Source organism: Octopus bimaculoides, chromosome 13, assembly GCF_046866305.1.
Source record: "Octopus bimaculoides isolate indiv1 chromosome 13, ASM4686630v1, whole genome shotgun sequence".
Classification (NCBI taxonomy): Eukaryota; Metazoa; Mollusca; class Cephalopoda; order Octopoda; family Octopodidae; genus Octopus; species Octopus bimaculoides.
Window position 1 is genome coordinate 31,373,074 of NC_142940.1, and position 22,724 is coordinate 31,395,797.

The 22,724-nt window shown below is 34.9% G+C and overlaps 1 protein-coding gene across 1 annotated transcript in view; it reads right to left on the reverse strand.

The window, feature by feature from the left end:
- Nucleotides 1–22,724, reverse strand: part of LOC106872092 (glycine receptor subunit alpha-2) — an 817,309-nt gene that overhangs the window by 178,745 nt on the left and 615,840 nt on the right. The window contains exon 5 of the mRNA XM_052972407.2: nucleotides 21,283–21,350. Within this exon, the coding sequence (XP_052828367.1) occupies nucleotides 21,283–21,350 (68 nt within the window). The remainder of the gene's footprint in view (nucleotides 1–21,282; nucleotides 21,351–22,724) is intronic.

Sequence of the window (22,724 nt, forward strand, 5' to 3'; positions counted from 1 at the left end):
TGACCTCAGCCTAAATTCACAAAACTCTTCCCTTAGCCAGCTTCAATGTTACCAAAAATTCCCCCTATCCTCCCAATCTTCTTTTCTTTGTTTTATTCTTATTTTTTCCATAACAACTTTAGAAATATGTCCACTCCCATATATTATTTTTTCTCACGTATGTTTACCCTTTTGTTCTCTCGCTTTGTGCTTACCCCGCATTTTCGATCAAAACTCCTGTAAGTTAACATGGGATCCCTTCACGACAATGTAACCATTATTTGACAAATGTATCTTTGGCTTAATGAGTAGCACGCGGAGATTTCTTCGTTGAGTAATTACTACTTCCGAAATTCTGCAATGTAGCCTGGATTTTACCCACTCCATTCCCTACAAACACACACACGCACACACACACACACACACATACACACACACACACACACACACACACACACACACTCAATAATTGTGGTGTAGTGAATACATGATGTGGTTTTAAGGTCAGGTTTTGACTGGTATTTCAAGCATGGTGGTATCTCTTAGATGCCCTTATTCCGTTTGTTTAAATAGTGTTTGGTCGCTTCAAACGGACTTTTGCGAGCATGGTAGGTGAAAATTTTAGTAGTAGTAGGCTGGCGAATTGTGGCTGATGAGAAACAGCCACCTATTTGGCGTCAGTTTCGAAAGCAGGTTCCAAGTTCACGAGTATTGCTTGTGCTGACCTAGCGGTGGTAAAATGTTTTTAATGTTCACTAGAACTTATTTTTTACCATGTCTATATTAGATTTGTGATGTAGGTGCTCATGTGGTGCCTTCGTGTGTAGATAGATATGTATATATATATATATATATATATGTATATATATATATATATATATATATATATATATATATATATATATATATATATATATATATATATATATATATATATATATATATATATATATATATATATATATATATATATAAGTATATCTTGTATTGTATGTATATATCTTATTAATTTGCCTGTACGGCTGATAAACTCGCTTGTCACACATGATGGTATTTTAATAATACCATCCCTTATTATATATATATATATATATATATATATATATATATATATATATATATATATATATATATATATATATATATATATATATTATATATATATATATATATATATATATATATATATATATATATATATATATATTATATATATATATATATATATATATATATATATATATATATATATATATATATATATATATATATATATATATATGTGTGTGTGTGTATATATATATATATTTATATATATGTATGTATGCGCGTGTGTGTGTGCCTGTATGTATGTATGTATGTATGTATGTATACCCGAGTGGGGCTGAAAAGTTTCTGGTTTGGGTAAAAGAAAATACACAGGACGATCAGTTAATTATGATTTTATTCAACATATCCCCATCTGAGATTCACACAGTTATTGCAAGGGACCTTCACTTTTTCTAAGCCCTATAAAAGATGTCGGAATGTTCGGCCTCCTACCAGGCCTTTTGTGATACCTCAAAGCCAGGTACTTTTCAGCACTCCCTCGTATATGTTTGCATGAGTGTGTGTGTGTGTGTGTGTGTGTGTGTGTGTGCGTGTGTGTGTGTGTGTGTGTGAGTGTGTATGTGTGTGTGTGTGTAAGTGTGTGTGTGTGTGTGTGTGTGTGGTGTGTCTTTGTGTTTGTTTCTCACCACTGCTTGACAACTGGTCTTGGCGTGTTTACATACCCATTACTTTGGAGTTCGGAAAAAAACAACAACACTCAAATAAGTATCAGATTAAAAGTTATTCACGGCGGTGGCCCAGCATGGCCGCAGTCTAATAACAGAATCAAGTAGAAGATAAAAGATATATATATATATATATATATATATATACTCGGATAAACGACTAGGATCTGGTAGCATATTCTATGATTACACTAAATATTTTGAGTACCTATACAGTAATGAGTAGATACATACACCGTTTCACATCGACGATAATTTGACAGTGATGAACATCGAGTGTGGCAACGTAAGAGAGAAATCATGTATCATTGATTGGCCGTACTAAATTTGAGCCGAGTAGACTGGAGTAATGTATAATGAATGAAATGACTTCTCGATCCATGAATCGAAACGATGCCCTTATGATCACAAAGCTAATAGGTCAACACGAGTAACGAATGTTTTACAAACACATGTCCAAACACAGATATTAACACACACACCTACTTGTAGAAAACAGAATTTCCATATAGTCGGTTAGTCAGTTATTAGACATGTTCGGCCTAACTCGATTACCGTTGGAAAGCTGTTGGTGCCGGTGAATTGAAAATAAATAATACGTAGTAATTCTACTAATTGTAGATGTCTTACAAGATGTAACACACGTTTGAAGTGTCCCCTTGTAGCATATGAGAGCTGACAACATTTCTGTTTAGTAATACAATACTGGAAATAGAAGGGGAAAACATACAACCAGAGTGTGAGAGAGAAAACAGAAAATCATGAAATACATTTAAAAAGTACTTTATTGTATGATGTTGTATCGATTTTTTTCCAAACCAATTTTGTATTTTTACGAATGACTGTTTTATTATTGTGGTATTTGTTTTCTTATAATTTTTTAGTTTCCTGTGATTACTTTTCAGCTAATTTAGATTCACAAAACGGGGAAGAATTATGTATGCCTTCTAATGTTAAGTTGATTACACGATAATCCTATAGGGGCTAACTAAAATAATCAGTTGTGTAACCGTTTGAAATAAGAACAAGTACAGGTGATAATTCGCCATTTGTGTTGGTCATGCTGCTGGTAGTGATGATGGCTTTCCTTCGGTTATTGGCGTTATTTTGCATTGGGGATATAAAATGAATTTCACTACCCCTATATTGTTCACTGACATGAAAAACTATTTCAGCAATAATTATTGCACGGAGAACTCTGAGAGTTATAGCTCGTCGCATGGTTAATAGGATACCAGTGTATCAGACAATGGCCTGATTGTGTCATATATTTTTCTCATAGTTCAACTTTCAATATCACAATTAACAAAGGTATAACTTGGTATCAGAGAGAATTTATGTTTCACTGTTATAAACAGCTGTACTTGAATTGTAAGATGTACGGTTGTTTCAATACATTGCATTGCTAAACATCAAAACATAAACTTGGCATTGTTTTAGCAATTTTTACCAATAATAATTCCTAACATTGACTGAATATCACACTTTTCGTGATAGGGAACTGACGATATAGTCGAACGCAGTAACTGTCAACGAATTATTTACTGACCCCCAACCTTCTGTAGAAAGATGAATTCCAACATAGACTATGGGGAGCTGAAAATAAATTCTAAATTTTGCGACGATTTACCGAATCTACTGACCTGGCGCAATTGGGTTCTCTAAAAGTAAATGGCGTTTTGTTCTGTCATTATTATTTAGCGTCCAGGTCAATTCTGCTACGGCAGATTTTGATCAAAGTTAAAAAATGAATTAGCTGTTGTAGTTCAAGCTTGATATGGTAAATATACTATGAACTATATTCGGGCCGTAGCAATCCAGTTTTTTTTTCAGGGATAATTAGCGCTAAATTATCTAATTGTCAGTTTCTTATATAGGACTGCAGTGCATGATTTGAGGAAAACTTGGCAAGTATTTCATGTAAATAGAGCAATTTACGTAATTCCTCCGTTAGTGCTGTTGTTCAGCAACAGGTCAGCTCTGATCAAAGCATTCAAACAGTGATCACCCAATCGTTTTGAGAACAATATAATCCTAGATGTTCTGTTCTTAAAAGAGTAAGATGAAATTTGAGAGAATTTGTCAGTGGTTCATGTAGGAAGAAAACTTGGAAGATGTGATCTTCATTAGGCTAGCATTGACAAAAATTTAGCGAATTGATAGATTCTTGTTTAAAAACTGAGTTCGCAGCGATAATACATCTCATCGGTTAAAATGAGTAAACAGCCAACAACAGACGTATTCTATCAGTCACTTTTGCCGAACCACTAATTTACGGGGAGGTCAACACAGCAACACCTATTGTCGAGCGGAGGTGGTGGAGGGGGGACAAACACAGATGCAGAGTCGCACACACTCAGGTGTATATATACATATATAAAACTGGCTTGTTTCAGTTTCCGGTTACCAGATCCACTAACGAAGATTTGGCCCGCCCGAGGCTATAGTTAACAACACTAGCACTAGCCGAAGATGTCACGCAGTGGGACTGAACCCGGAGCCATGTGTTAGTTTATTTTCTCGACTCAGAGAGAGGAATAGTAAAGTTGCTCACAGCAGAAATTGACTTCAGAACTTAAAGAATCGGAACAAATACTTCATAGTATTTTGAAAATGTTCTATTGATTCTGTATGTCGAAGAATGTAAATTGTCTTCAGCAAGAGAGAATCTGCATAAGAATTAGATTTGAAGATTAAAATCACAATGCTTCGAAGGAGATCTCATTATAAATTAAAACTTTTAACCCATATTCCGATTCCAAACTGTTATGTTTTTCCATATCAAATATAGTTTAGGTGAATGTCATCTTAATATGTCATTGATTACATATGACGTATTAGAATATGTTATTAGCAATCAAATCCCAAATACAGAGCTGCAGATATTTTTTATTAAAGCAACATAGAGACCGAGAAGAATCATAAATGTGCTAGATAGGGCAGCCAAAGCTCCCTGAAATAACATCTGGGAGAACAGGACTTCTATACGATGTCTCTCTATTTTCATAACATTTAATGCGTCTCTTCACAAATCCAAGGTTTGTATTTTACACAAAAGGTAGCAGTAAGCAAGTCATAGAGCATTTCCAATGGTTCTCGTAAATAACGAAAAGATTAAGTAACTTTCAAAACTACCTGCAAACTCTGGTGAGTACAAGTCAATACTGCCTGTTGGCCTTGACACATTTCCTGTGTCCTTATGTTTTCAAAGGGGAGATAATCACTTCCACCCAGCAAAGCCAGCATTCAGAGACTAGTTTTAGAGTCATTGCTCATCATCAGTCTGGCGTAGCATGGCTTGCTAGCTATCGATGCCTATTCGCCTTTGAAGACATACATTTCAAGTGAAATGCATTCACTGATTTCAAAAATAGAAATAATACATTTAGACATCATTTTTTGAAACTTGAAAATTATCACATTAGTGTGGGGAAAATTAACTTGGAATCCAACAGAGAAAACAATGTTTATTGTGAACCACCAAAAGTTATCCAGTTATTTTATTAGAAACCTTAATTACAATCGGATCAATTTTTAGGGAAAAATTCTCGAAAACAAATGTACCTGTCACCTGACTATATTTTGGACTCTCTCAACTCCAACAACAGTAACAACTATGCTGACCAATTTTTACTCCTAAATATAGAGTAGCAAAAAAAAAAAAAAATGATGAAGCAATACTTGCAATGTAATGAATTCAAACAGGTAGAGAGACAATAACAAAAAAATCAGAAATTACTCATCTTAGCCCCGCTTACTAATTTTATTTCCCTATTTATACACACGCACACAGACACGCACACACCCAAACACACACACACAACATACACAGACAACACACGTATGTATGCATATATACAACTATTGATAAAAGCCAGAGTGCGTAACGTTCCGTTACCTAATAATGAAAAAGTGCATTGGAAATCCTCAAATGACAAGTAAAAACGTAAAACATATATTGAGTGCACAAACGGACGGAGGACAGACACAGAAGGTCTCTAATTGTTCATCAATTATCAACTAGGTGATATTACTCAGTTTCTCACCATTAATGACAAGACTGAGATGCTCTCCATGCTAGCGGCGCCCGCGAAATTTACGGAGAATAAAGGGCCGAGAGCAAATAATACATGGATAACAATCGATACAGCAGTGTACATACGAAAGTGAATAAATGTAATTTAAGACGATGGACGGAGGGCAAAGAAGAATTAAATAAGGAACGAGCATAAATACAGCCTCAGGGCCAAAATCACAAATGATGGGTAACGCTTACAGAGTAAGTGTGTGTGTGTGATTGTATATGTGTGTTTGTTTGTGTGTGTGTGTCTGTGTGTGTGTGTGTGTGTGTATCTTTGCGTAATCTTGCATGGGAATAATCTACAAATGCTTGGAGAAATTACATTGCAATATTTAGTTTCAAGAAGTTTGGGCTGAGTTCAAATTATATTATGAAGATGGTGCCCCAGTATGGTTCTGACTTAAATATTGAAGTAATAACAGAGGAAACAAAGAATTTACCCCAGAACAGGATTCCTTATTTTGTTTGCTTGTTTACATGCGAATAAACATTGAACAAAAATTTAATAATAAGAAAAATTGCTGCTGCCATTCTGTATTCTGTTGAATGCAATAGTCGACAGCTTCGGGACTGCCATGCTAAATTGATTAAATATTTGATGCTGGTCGGAATTAAAATTAAAGTTTCCCTTTACTCTGCAAGAAAAAAAAAATGTATCTAATACCTAATATAAAACGTAGAGTTTAGAACAAATAGTTGTGTTGTTGGAAATTATAAATGTGTTTTGATGAATTAGAGAGGCAAAGAAATTCTTCAATTATAGAGAATAGATAAATCTCATGGCATTTCTTAAATTTTTATTCTCTCGTTGGTTCCAATATGCGGAATATTTATTCAGCTATCTGCGATTGTTCAGTGAAATAACATGTTTAATGTTATTCCTTGACAGACAGTTTTATTAAAGTTTACTCATCTGTATTTTAAATTGTTGTTGTTGTTGTTGTTGTCATCATCATTATTATTATTACTCTTATTATAGTAATAATAACAACGATAGGAGGTGAAGAAGAAAAAGAAAACGATAATAAGAAAAATAACAAGAAAAAGATAATAATAATAATAATAATAATAATAATAATAATGATAATAATAATAATAATAATAATAATAATAATAATAATAATAATAATAATAATAATCATAATAATAATAATAATAATAATAAGAAGAAGAAGAAGAAGAAGAAGAAGAAGAAAAAGAAGAAGAAGAAGAAGAAGAAGAAGAAGAAGAAGAAGACGAAAAAGAAGAAGAAGAAGAAGAAGAAGAAGAAGAAGAAGAAGAAAAAGAAGAAGAAGAAGAAGAAGAAGAAGAAGAAATCGTAGCAGAAAGGAAGTTTATCGCTGGAATATTTCCTAAATGACAAGATGCCTTTGTTCTATTAATTTTCGACGATTAAATCAGATATCTCCTGATTATAATGGAATATTAACTAATTAATCGGTTCGTTATTCTTTATTGAAGGCATATAATCATCGTCAAATATTTGAATTACTAATTTTCAAACGGGTGAAATGAAATTCCATTATGAAATGGCAAATGTTTTGTTAATTGAATACAAGTAAAAAGCTGCATGTCATTTGTTTAACATGGAAGTGATGTCATTTCAAAATTAGTGGAAAATGTTTTTTAAGCTCAAATCATCAACAGAATGTCCACTTTACACAGCCTGCCTTATGCCATCCATATGCTGGTTTGGTGGGAGTATTGTGATCGTATTCATTAAATTAAATCTAGAATATTACTTGTATTTACGAGATATATTCTTCTGCAAGCGATCAAATATTTGAATATTGCGTTTTAGAAAGTAACTTAGTCATGTTTGTTATCTATTAAAGTGGATTTAAGAACTAACAAGGGTTAGTTGGGGCACTTGCACTATATTTTATCTAAATCCACTACTACCACTATCACCACCACCGCCACCACCACCGCCACCACCACCATCATCGTTATCATCATCATCACATCATCACCACCACCATCATTCTCATCATCATCATCATCATCATCATCATTTCTTGATGTCATGTGTTGGGCGAGTCGTCGCGGATAGTTCATATTTATAGTTACTGCGCTCTTTACTGAGTCGGGTTTATTTTCTCTCCTGGGTTTATTTGGAGAAGAAAGAGAAATCTCACCATGTTAATCTGTCAAGGAAAACCAGAGTCATCAATGCTGTCTGTAGAAACAGTTTCAATCTTGTCCTGTTTTTTCAAGCTGGATAACATTGCAGTCGCTGACCACTCCGTTTTACAGAATGTGCTGGGTGTATTTTACTGTGGTACTATCATTAGAGAGGTTGTCATTTCCTCGGCAAGACTGAATGTCCACCCTACAATGTCTTCGCTTGTAGGTGCACCATCTACAGAGTGTCCTGGGTGTATTTTACCATGATAAGCATTACTTAAGTTGTTTTTGCCAAGCAACACTGAATATTCATTCTTTTATTTGTCCAACATCGTCGCTTGTAGACAGAAGACACACAACAGAAAAACACAGTATGGTTTGTTTCATAAAACAGGCGAAGGATAGGCTAAACAAAAACAGCTAGAATATATATAGTAGCTGGCCCGCGCCGTCGAAAATGACGGCTAATTGCAGTATTTTCTATATAGATAAGATACAAAACCAAGTGTTTAGTGTAATAATTCTTTTATTACCAATTTTTTTTCTGAAAAATCTATCCGCAGTTAACATCCCTTGATTGCTTGTTTCCTTCAAAAGAATTTTAAAGTTTTCTTTCTTTTATGGTACGACTAAAGGCCACATAAATCTGGCCGTCACTAAATACGGGAGCTGGCAAGTAAATATCAACGTTTTAGAAGCGACGTTTCCTTGCAAACGCGCTCTCCATTGCTGAAACCAACCTAAACTCATTCGACTTAAGGTCACAAAAAGAAGTCCGTGTCTTATAGTTGATGTAAAAACTCCCTATTCAAAATTTATTGCATAAATTTCTTAATATAAATATATGAGGCATGTATGAACTGTTAAATGTGTATCTACAATATACTTTTCAACTGCAGTCGTTTTATATTCTTGATACACTCAGGCAATAATTATTTTCTCTAACAACTTTGTATATGTATATGCTTGTGTAGATGTGAGTGATTGTAATAGTTATTTGTAACACAGCAGATAGAATATGGATGGTAGTTCAAATTAATACACCTGTCAATGTTATCTAGTGGTTGTCTTTTGAGATGTGACATAGATCATCGCTTGTTACTGAAAGAACGTTGACTCACACAAACAAGCAGTCACATACTTCCTTTGTACACGCACGCACATACACACATATACTCATACAGAGTTGAAACGCTGGTTGATTTTTCTTTTCAGCGTTTAATATTCACCATCCCACTTCCATTGCACACACACACACACACACACACACGCGCGCAAGACATTCATATACCTCCCTTTTTTACATACACAGACATATACAGAGTTTAAACGTTGTTTGATTTTTTTCACCCCTTCCATCCTTATTTATCTATCACTCTTCCTTTCGCATTTATAAGTTGTGACGGAGAAAAGCACAACATATAGTAGAAGATACACGACGCTCTCTTTGCCACTTCCTCTGTCTCGTTGCTATTAATTTCTCTCACTCCCTCTCAGTCATAGCTAATACTCTCACTACTCTTTCACTGAATTCCTATCTTCTCTCATCTTCCTTCAATTATACTACTCTTTCCCCTATACCCTTCTACTCCGAGATTTTGGATAAATATGTATATATACATACACAGATATAAAAGCAGTACGCTCATTATTATATTAGGAGATATCTTAAATACATACTATATTTTTATATAGATTTATGTAAAACGCTAGGCTAAATAAGCAAGAAAATATATAAATACGTTAAACATATATATATACAAATAATATATGGAATATTGGGCTAATTCGGCTAAAATATATTAAATGCATTAAACATACATTGCATATGCACATAGATATATATAAAGGAATGGGATACGCTTAATATTGAAAAAAAGGAAAATTAATAAATATTGTATAAACTGGCTTAATGTTTTAAAAAAGCGACATGGTTGGTGATTAAGTTAGAATTGGGAATGTTACCTTAATACTAACAACAACAGCAGAGTGTTGTCAGCAGCATTACGTATGTATACTTAGTGTGTATGTGATATATATATATATATATATATATATATATATATATATATATATATATATATATATATATGTAGAATTCTTTATCTGTCTGTCTGTCTATCTGTTTCCTATACATTCTCAAACGGCTCGACCAAATCAGATCAAATTCCACAAGCTAATAATATCAGACCCCATGAATGTCAACATGTAATGTTTTTACATTTCGATTGAAAGCATATAACATTGGCACTGGTTTGATATTATATGTCAAAACTGAAAGAATAAGATCTACATTGTAATGTGATATAATATTGTTTCAGTTTTATTCTTTCACTTTTAATTCTAATGTGATAACACCAAGACCAACTTATTTCTATTGTACTTGAAATAAATGAATAATTTCTATCCTACTTTTAACAGCATTACGCATCTGCAGCTTTCCGTCTTTACAGCCACGACAGCGGAATGATGTGTCAGTGTATGTGTGTTGATTGATATAACGAATGGTTGGCGGTGAAACTCTTGACAAAAAACATTGAGGTAGCAGGTCCAAGATATATAAAAATACGCATTTACCATTCAATTACCATTTAACAATTATCGCAGCAGTTGCAATCTTGCAAGTTATTTACAATTAAAAATTATCAGTTCATACATGTGGTTCTATTTGGTTAATTTGATTATATTTGGTTAATTTATACTGCATACAAAAAGAAAGACATGCTACATACATACAACTGCTTACAAAAATAAAGATTAACGTTTAATTTTTTCTATGTTCATAGTTCTTTGCTTGCAGTATTGAAGATGCCACCAAAGAAAAGATGTAATCTCTCCAGAAACAACTATAAAGCAAGGAGGATTGTAGAAATCTCAAAACAGGAGGGAATGAGACATTCTGAATATCAGCAAAAGCATGCTGCAGCACATCAGATGGAGTCTCAATACAGAAAGGAGATGAGGCTTTCCAAAGATCAGCAAACGCATGCTGCAGCACATCATATAGAGTTTCAAGATAGAAGCGAGATGAGACTTTCTCAAGATCAGCAAATGCATACTGCAGCACGTCAAATGATGTCTAAAAACAAGTGAGATGACACTTTCTCAAGATCAGGAAACGCATGCTGTAGCATGTTAGATGGAGTCTCAATACAGAAGATATGAGACTTTCCAAAAATTTCCAAATGAAACTAATGACATGCACTGCTCATGTGGTAAGGTAAGGTTGCCTGCACAACCAGATCCTCCTCAACCTCTTATAGATCTTCTGGAAGGCACTTCCAACCAGTCAAATAATTATCTGAACAATATCAGACAATAGAAATCTGCATTTCAAATTACATCGCTTGGTGCATCTAAGAACATGGATTTAAGCCGACGTTCAAAGTTCAAGGGCAAGCTTATCACCTCATTGGTTCCCTGTTATCCATAAATGAACAACTAAATTTCCTCCAAATTTACGTCGTGAATGATGTAGGACAACAAACCCGAAGGAGCTGTCAAAACTTCAGACGAAAAGTCGTATTAGGTGCAGCATCGACTGCCGCAAAAGAGAGTATATCTACTGACAGCTTTTCGGCACGTTAAAAAATCACATAAACCCCACCCCCAATTTCCCATGACTGGTTAGGGCCTGGAATACGATAAGCAGAGGCATGGCATGTCGCTTAGATGAATTAGCTCATCATTTACTCCGTAAATGTTTTGTCGTCAATGTTGCACTTTCCTGTATCAACATAACTCTAATATATACACAAACTATGCCATTTTAATCCCGATCAACGCTGGGTATTTCTGCTAGCTTATATATGTATGTATGTATGTGTGTATGTATGTATGTATGTATGTATGTATGTATGTATGTATATATATGTATGTATGTATGTATGTATGTGTGTATGTATGTATAAAAGATGGAGGTAGAAATAGCAGAGAAGTAAGTCTTAGTCATTTCATTTTAAGAAGGAATTTAATAAATATGATTCCAAAATTATTTAAAGAAAATATTACCGTTTTCCATGATGAATCTCATCTAATTAAATGTGAGTAAAAATGTATAAAAGTTTCAAGTAAAACAATTTATCTTCTGTCTGGGGGTCAAGAACATGTCTGGAGATTTTTCGTTGAAGTCTTCTTTAAATATAGTTTGGTATAAAGTTCAGAGTGTTTGAGAGTAAGAGAAGGGGTGTAGTTGTCTATTGATTAAAAGAAATCTGTGTTCCTGCCAAGGGAGTGGCTAAAAACCATTTATTGAATGGGTTTTATGTTCACTTGTGTGTGAGTGTGTGTGTGTATTGTGTTGAATATCCTTTCAATATGTTTGGAATGTGGCCAGATGTGTGTATGTATGTGTTCGTATGCTTATGCGAGTGTATGTGTGGGTATGCTTGTGCGTGTGTGTGAGTGTTTTTTTTGCGATATTTTCTGTATAGTATGTATATATATATATATATATATATATATATATATATATATATATATATATATATATATATATATATATATAACATAATATATAAATGCACTGTAACCAATCTGCTACATAACTCTACAGCTGCATACATAGGTTCAACTAACAATTTCAAGCAACGCTATGCAGCCCACCTTCACTCTTTTAGATATGACAAACACAGCAAATCTACAACACTAGCCAACCACATTCACCACCTCAAAAACACAAATACCCAGTATACTATAAAATGGTCCATTCTGGACTCTGGAATTCCATACCAGGGCCAGCGCTCTAATTGCAAGCTTTGCTTAAAGGAGGCGTTCCATATTTTAAAATACAATTCTCCCACTCTACTTAATCGATATAACGAAGCACTTAGCACCTGTAATCACCGTTTTTTTTCCATACATTCAAATTCTATCACAGACGCAAATGCACAAATGACCACACAACGTACTCCCACAACTCCCTATAGGTAACCCCAACAAACTGGAGTTAGCATACTGGTCCCCCCCTCTACCATATTTAAAATATGTTTAACTCTATTTTTAGAATATATCACTACTAACTCTGTTCTCTTATTTTGCTTCCTTCCATTAATACTTTTCTTCGAAAGCCACCAACACCATCACCACTTATAGGTTCCTTCATAGCCTGACAGTGTACACAATTATAAATACTTCTCCACTTTACCTCCCACAACTCCCTACAGGTAACCCCAACCAACTCGAGTTAGCAAACTGGTTCCCCTTCTACCATCTTTAAAATAGGTTTAACTCTATTTTTAGAATATATCACTACTAACTCTGTTCTCTTATATAAATGCTTCTCCACATTACCTCCCCACATTCCTTCTCTCTACATTTCTTTACTAAACTTATACTTCCACCCCATATTCTACCTTTTGTTCCCTCTCCTTCTTGTCAGTATAACTGACCTTACGGCTGCTTACTACTACCAACCATATTTCTCACTTGAATTACTTCTTCCCCCCCTTCCTTCCCGTCTTAAGGCTTGACCTCTTAATCCTACACACATCTCTAACTCGATTCGGACTATCCTTTGAGTAAACAACGCACAGAGTACACTGGATACGATATGATATATATCCACCTTTGCAACTACAATTATCTCCGGAAAATACTCACAAGAATTCTTTACATGGATGTTTACTGTTGGAATGGAACTATACTCCAAGTACTTTTTCTTTATTCTTTCTTCTACATATCGCCCTCACTTCTTGCTACAAATTTCCTCTTATAGATGTAATAATCCATTCTTCTAGTATTACCGTCTCCGATGAAGGGATACATTGGATTTTCCCTGAAACAGCTGTAAGACTTTATACATAAAATATAATTCTAACTTTGCCATTGAACTCTTTATCTTTTTATTTCTTTATACATACACACGCTAATACATGACCTATGTTATATTCCCCACTCATGTTGCTACAACGACAGGGCCAAATCTAGTCGGTATACAGCACTTACTCGGTATTGCTTGTATCGTTAGGGTTTGGTTGACTCCAATACCCTTGATAACCTTTATGTATATATATATATATATATATATATATATATATATATATATATATATATATATATGCATATTGAATCACATCCACCAATTAACTCGGGATGCCTTGATGACAATGTAACCTTCATTTAACAAAGTATCTTCGGCCTGATGAGTAGATAGAGGAGTACCTCTCATTCAGTAATTATTACTTTCGAGGTCCTGTTAGCTAGGAAACATACGTAGCCTGGAGTTTATTTGCTCCATTCCCTCAATTTAGATTTTTTTAGCAACCCTAGATACAAACCGTGAACTATAAAATAACTTCTTTCAGCTTATCGAACTACTACGAATAACTTGAAACTTACTAACTTCCTACACCTAGATCCTTGGATCTTAAAATTACATATCACATATATGTATTATATATATATATATATATATATATATATATATATATATATATATATATATATATATATATATATATATATATATATATATGGCGAATGAAAGACGGAAGATAGAACATATTTTTTTATTATTAATCACGACCATGGTTTAGACACATCTAGCAATCGATCCCTCACGGGTGGGATACTTAACAAGTGGTTCAGGAGCATCCAGCAGAGCGGATATATCTCGTCGGGTGATAAATAGATACAACTCTTTAAAATAACAGTTCTGCAATGTATTTTCTCATATCGTCGAAAGAAAAGCAACAAAACGAAGGAAATATCTTCATTTATATAGAAGAGCAAAAATAAAATCAGAGAAGCAAAAAAGAAACGAACATGCAATACAACGAGAAAGATATTAAAAATAACTGTTAACAAATATAGATGCATAAATGCTCTTACACAAGTTGCATGGCGCGTGCACAATCGCTCATACAAATATCCACTAAAATGTAAGCATAGACACACTTGTGGTTTGGTGCACTCGCAATCAGAAAGTGAGTTAAATATCTACTTGGTCTTTATAAGAATCTAGAGGCTAAATCTAAACTTAATTCATCCATAACTTAAAATAAATTCTGATAACAGTTACTCAAATACATTCCCACTGCATTCTTTGAAATAACATTTACATCCGTGTAGGCTCCTTAAGAGCCTTTCAGAAATTCTGTTAATGATCTTCTCATTTGTCCACAGAATAGATAGGGATTCATCGGAGCAGAGTCGGCATCTGCTGCAAATGATATTGTATAGTTTTGCATGCTTTACTATGGACCAAGTTATGTTGTACTTAATTTTATCTTCCTGCTGTCGCCATACAAAATTGGCTCCAAAATGTTGAATGTCTCTTATCGATTCTCTTGAAGCGAGTGACAGGGTTGCAAAAACGATTCTTAAATGAATTAGCCGTCTGCCCAATATAGAAATACGGCCTTTCTTTTGTGTGCACGGTACATTTATATACAATATTTGTTCATCAATGGTCAGTTTGATTTTTCACTGGATGAGCATTTATCATATTTATTTGTATATATGGCAGTTCTGATTTCATTTTCCAACGTTGTTACCGTGTTAGCTATATCATAAGCATTTTTACTATTACAATTTGGTCGTAACTGATGCTTTTCATTGCAGTTTTCAGCTCCTTTGTTGGTATTTAGATGCTATGATCACTAAATTCAGTAGGTTAGTTATTGAACTATTGTCGCATTTTATTATTGTTTACGTGGTGCATAAGCTGCTCTAAATTAGCAGAGTTAGCGTAGGATACCTTCACGGTGTGCCGATTGAAAATAGTATGACATCGATTAGATTTAGAAAAACATTTGTCCAAAGCAGCCAAACATTTTCCACCGATCTTGGTTGAAGCATGCGAACCGAAAATTGAGTTGAACCAGAGGACATCCTGATTTCTATATCTGTTGTTTGGCTTATTTGATCGAGTGTGTTGTACAGGATTCGAACAATTTACAGTGTTACGAACATTTGGATTATTGCCATGTGTATCTGAGTTTTTGTCGGTAGTTCATTGTCTTGACCAATCCTTCCTGACCTGTATTCTCTATCTGAGTGAGTTCTCTTACCGTGACGTTGTGATGGTGTAAAATGTGTATTACTATTGGAGGAATACAAGCATGCACAAGTGTTGTGCATGTTTGCTTCTTGTATATATTGAATTTTCTCACGGTATAGCCCTAGCTAAAAAAAGCATTATAATTTGCATGAAATTCCAAATTCTTATTATTAGCGGATAATCTAGAAATTCTAGTATAAATATTCTAAACTAATCCCCATATTATCGAGAGTGGATGGTTGGATGCTACATGTATGTACTATATATGATCATTTGGCTTATGAAATGGTTCAAATAATCCAGTTTCAAGACAGAGGATAGCGTCAAGAAAGTTTACTCTGCGAAAATCCTTTCCCATAATAATGTTTAGTCCTAATTTTAAATAAATCTAAAGAAAATTTTCCTATGCCTTTCTAGTTGTACTTTACCCAGAAAAAATAAAGCGTAATCTCTATATAGACCCCTTGTTACTTCCGGAAAGGAAAACCGGATTAATGAAAGGATATATATTCCGACTAGGTCTGTGACCTGTGCCGAGTCAGATGACCCCATTGCTATATCAAAAGCATTCTCCCTATCTAATCTACTCCATAATCTATCTTCAAAATCTACTTAAGTGACTCGTGTGACAAGTATCATATCTATTTCGCGTCGGGACAAACCGGAATTTCTCATGCTTTAAATCAGGGCTTGATTAAGGACGATCGGGTTGCGTCATAATAGGTCTCTGTATCTAGTTGCAAACATTTACTAGTCTTACTAATTTCTAGATGCTTAAATCATCAAACTACCTCTTCGGTATCTGACCAGAGGGCTAATCTAATTTTAGATTTAAGGACGGGTATTACCCTATCAATGGTTCTTTACTGATAATGCCTATATCAGATTTAGAGGGACAAATCAATCTAACTGAGGGGTCAATATGAAAGTTGATTTATGATACTTAAGCATAATCTAGGGACGCATGGCTCGGTTCTATAATCTATAGCTAAATCTCTAATGATTTGTAACCCTGTATTGTTAATTCTTTTTAATGTATCGTTACTAGCATGTCAATATTTCCTGTGTAATTCCTTCATAATCATAGTCGTATATAACTCAATATCAACAATATAAATGTTACTTGCTTTGTCTGTTGGTACAAGTATCTTTGAAGCTTCCTTGAAATAATCAAGTAATTTTTTGATTTTCTGCTAATGTATATTGCCCCTTCTAAGGTATTTTCTGAACTTCACGTTCTTAACCATACTACATAATTCCTTTTCAAATCTGGTTAGGTGTTGGTTAGTCGGTGGGCTCCTTCTAGATTTGAATACTTTCCTTAGTAGGTCCCCATGTTCATGTTTGTCACTTGATTTAACCTCTCTGTCAAAAAAGAAAGCTTTCCATGGCATTCTACGTACAAATGGGTTGGTTTTCTCCAAAAGATCACGTATATAATCCTTCCAGCTTGGTATAGGTATATCCTTTAGCGAAATATCCAGAGTTATCTTATCAATCTTCGTGGTATGCTACCTTAAAGTACCTTCCTCCCGGAAATCGTTTGTGGTTATTAGATAATAAAGCGAATGGTTTACACCTGGTAGCTTACTGGTAAAACACGGTCACTTTCAAAGTGTTCATTATGTATATGGTAAATAACAGACGGAAGATGGAATATACTAGAATTTTTATTATGAATCACAATTGTTTCGAAACATCTAGCATCGATTCCTCGCGAGTGGAACACTTAACAACTCATTCAGGAGCATCCAGTAGTGCAGATGTATCTCATCGAGTGACAATTAGATACAACTTGGTAAAATAACAGTTCCCCAATGTATCTTCTCATTGCGTAGAAAGAAAAGCAGCAAAACGAAGGAAATAGTTTCATTTATATAGATCAAAAATAAATTACAGATACAAAAAAGAAACGGAAACGCAATACAGTGAGAAAAGTATTAAAAATGACCGTTAACAGATATGGATGCATAAATGCCCTCACCCAAGTTGTATTGCGCGTGCACACTCGCTCATACAAGCATCCGCGAAAATGTATGTATGTATGTATGTATGTATGTATGTATGTATATATATGTGTGTATGTATGTATGTATGTATGTACGTACGTACGTATGTATGTATGTATGTATATGTGTATGTGTGTATGTATATATGTATGTATGTATGTATGTATGTGCATGTGTGTGTATTAGATATATACAACATATATATACATAAATTTTTCACTGGAACCAAACAGGTCTATGTTTTAGCTCTTGTACATTTTCCCATATTCTCTTCAATGATGCTTCAACATGATTTCAGAGATTACCATATGGGTGTAAAATTCTAGTTTTGCACGGAAGGCGGTGTACTAAACCTGAAAGGGTAAAGTTTCAAATAAAAAAAAGAAGACTAAGGAAGAGATTCTACGTTACTTTCTCTTTGCTGAAGATTGCGCCTTGATTTCTTATACATTTGAGGGAATTCAGGAAACGGCCGACAGGTTTGCTGTGGCAGCTCCTGCATTTGAACTAATTATCAGCACCAAGAAGGCTGAAGTTTTATTCCAACGAAAGCCTAGAGCAGAACATACTCAAGATTCAAAAGTGATGATTAACAACAAGCCACTCAAATGTGTCAGGTCATTGAAATATCTTGGAAGTACAGTAAAATTTAAGAGTACTTCTGATGAAGAAATCAACGTTAGAATATCTAAGGCTACAAACGCTACTGGAAAATTTGCCCATCGTTTGTGGGATGAGCACGATGTCAGTCTAAAAACTAAAATAAGTGTATACAAATCTTGTATTTTGAGCACACTTTTTTATGGAACAAAATCATGGACTCCCTACTACAGACATATAAAGAAACTTGATATCTTTCACATGTGCTGTCTGCACAATATCTGCAACATAAAACCGCGAAATAAGATATCAAATGTTAAAATCTTAGAGCTCTCTGTCTCTATTTTCAGCGTACGTTTCATAAGGCAATCCCACCTATTTTCTTCCAGCAACTTCTGTTGTGGCTACATGGAATTTATTCTGCAGTCCCTTCTTACGTAATTCGTCTTCGTGTGCTTTTTTTAAACTTTTTCCTTCTTTTTTTTTCTGCTCTCAATACACCCTCGTTCCTAACTGTCACTAGCAAGGTTCCCTTACTTTGTGCTAGATATCTCATTAAACTCTCGAGTTGGATACGCGAGCAGTCTTCCACACTTATCAGTCCCCTTCATCCATTTGCTGTGTTCATGTATGTATAGGCGATCAGTGTCTGCACGTGGATCATGGACTCCATGCATCGTTAGAAGCTTTCTTGACATCCTGTCCATATCCTTTAGTTCCTCTTCTATCCAATTCAAGATTCCTATGCCATACCGAACTATTGCCACTGCACTCAAGTTTATTACAGAAATTATGTATCTGGTATTCAGCTTTGAATCAATATTTTTCTGACTTACCGCAGGTACTGTCTTTTTGTCTTTTCCTTCATGTCGTGGTGTTTGATTCTATCTGCTTTAAGTATTCCCAGGTATTTATAACTGGATTGAGGTTGAATTGCCTTCATCATTTCACCACTTGGAAGACTTCTGTCCTGGCAAGCTTTCCTTGTTTCATCACAATCGTAGCACATTTTCAGAGTCCAGACTCTATCTGAATATCATTGGAGGAAATCTGCACAGACTGTCCAGTTGGGCCTCAGTTTTTGTGAATTGCTTCAGATCGTCCATGAAAAGTAAGCGGTTTAGTTTTCCATTACCTCTACCCACTCCAACTTTGCTTTCTGTAATATTTCACTCAATGGGACCCTTTTCAGTACAAATATCAATAGAGAAACACTGTCCCTCTGAAAGATTCCTCCTTTGGTTTTTTACCTCACCTAGAACTTGCTTCCTTGCTGTCAATTCCATTCTCCAGCATTTCATGCTATTCCATATAAGGCTTCTCATATTCTTTGCTACTACACACATTTCCATTGTTCTTGTTATCCAGCAGTGTGGTATCATATCGTATGATTTGCAAATTAACCCATGCAATGTCCAGGTTTATATGTCTTCTCTTGCAGTTCCTGATAATTAGATTATCAGTTAAGAGCTGATCCTTCGTTCCCCGGCTTCTCTTATTATTATTATTATTATTATTATTATTATTATTATTATTATTATTATTATTATTATTATTATTATTATTAAGGTGGCGAGCTGGCAGAATCTTTAGCGCGCTGGACGAAGTGTTTAGCGGCATTTCGCCCGTCGCTACGTTCAGAGTTAAAATTTCGCCGAGGTCAACTTTGCCCTTCATCCTTTCGGGGTCGATAAATTAAGTACCAGTGAAACAATGGGATCGATTTAATCGACTAGTCCCCCCACCCCTAGAATTTTAGACCGTATGCATATAGCAGAAAGGATTATTATTATTATTATTATTATTATTATTATTATTATTATTATTATTACTATCATCATCATTATTGAGTGAGAGAGTAGTGCATGCCATCAAAGTGAAACTGGGGTAGAATATACGAAGCCCATTATACCCATCATGACTACCCGTCTGATAAGGGTACACCAGGCACATGCATCACAACCATATGTGCGCTACATAGTGATCTCATATCAAGATAAACAGCGCATGACCTCGCAGGTGGGGCCCAGTTAGAATTTTCTTCATGTCGAGTAGCCCATCCCACTCAAAAGTTCCCTGAATAAGGTTTGTTTAAGGATGTTGAGCAAAACACCCATGTTTCCAAAGGTGAATTATTCAAACCCCAAATAATTCCTCTCAACGCATGGCTATGATGCTCCCCCACTACTTATGCTCATGATCAGAGATGCACATATCGTCAGCCACCAAGGGACATGCTCAACTGGTTATGGTCAAACAACTGACAAGCAAATCTGTGGTGTTAAGCAGAATATTTGCTGTAGCCCATCTTTCGTACCAAAACTTTTAATATTATCAGGGTTGTGGGTTGGATAATTGTTGATTGATGTCTCTTCACGTTATGAAGTCACACTTACCTTTCGTCATTAATGGAAAAATAAAACAAATTGCAGGCCACTGATATACAACAAGATTTTGTGAAATCCTCAGCGACAGTGCTATGAGTTATTCTATCAAATTAGATTGTTGACAGATAACCATATTTTCTCCCATAATATGGTCACATTCATTATGTTTTAAGAACAAGATATACGATGTTGTATAATTTATACTATGTATTAAACTATATTATATATTATATTTTACTCAAGCAAACAGTATATTGGTTCCAGCAAAGTATCGAAAGCAGTTTACAAACATTATTGGTTAATAAGAAAATAGAACGCTTACCATTGATGATTCAGTCACGGAATCAAAGCTGTTGACGTGAAGTTTGACCTTAACGACAGTTGGTTCATCTGCAAAAAACATATTGTACGATGAACATCATTTTCCAGACATTATTTCTCATGAACAAACACACATACAACGTTAACAGTGAACGAGTGCAAACCGGCACAGCACCACATATGTATAAGCACTGATCTCCCGCACTACTTCCCTTTTCGTGTATGTGTATCTATCTATCTATCTATCTATCTATCTATCTATCTATCTATCTATCTATCTATCTATCTATGTATCTATCTATCTATGTATGTATCTATCTATCTATCTATCTGGTACGTGTAATGCAGATAATTCTCGGAAATCCAAGCACACACACACACATACATGCGCGCGCGCACACTTTTCGATATTGTATTTTATTTGTGCTTGAGCCATCATGAGGTGAACATAAATATTGTTTTTGATTAATGATGAACCGTCAAAAACAGTAACATGCAAACAAGGCTATGTATAATGGTGGTATTCTAAACCATAACTTTTATAAGCGTGTAATTTCTACTATTCATAAAGGGAGGTAACCGAGTATAACTGTCCCCAGGAAACTCCCACACTCTTTTTTCCGCACATCAGTAGTACGAGTTCCTTAAGTTCTTATTCTTTTTTTAGCCCATAGGACTTGTTTTATACATATTCCTTTATTTTTTACTTGTTTCAGTCATACTGGGACAATTTTTTGAAGAGTCTTAGCCGAATGAATCGACCCCAGGATTTACTACTAATTCTGTCGGTCTCTTTTGCCGAACCGCTAAGTTACAGGTTATCAAGCAGTGATGGAGTGAACAAGCACAGCCACAAACACCCTCCACACACACACATAGATACATACATACACACACACGCACATACACACACATACCACGGGCCGCTTTCAATTTTCCACTTCCAAATTCACTCACAAGGTTTTGGTCGGCCCGAGGTTTTTGTAGAAAACACTTGCCAAATGTGCCACGCAGTGGAACTGCATCCAGAATCTAACAGTTGGGAAGCAACCATACCTGTGCCCATATATACATACACGTGAGTGTGTGTGTGAGTGTATGTGAGTGTGTGTTTGTGTGTGTGTGCGTGTATCCTATTCGTTTTTTATATGTCCCTTCGCTGTTGGAGATAAGTTAGGGTAGTTGTACTACTAATGATGCCGACCGAGGTATAAAAATTATTTTATCCCCAGACGATAAGCCTGTCTATTTCCTCAATGGCCTGTTAATTCCTCAAAATTTTGGATTTTGAGATTGTCTCCCCTTCTCATACGGAGCTGCTGCTGCCATCTGGCAATTACAACACATCCTATGGAGTCGCAGATAAATGTAATAAATCAAGAATTTGCTGTAATGCAGATATTTGATATACCTCTACTTGGCTTTCACTCTCTCTCACACACT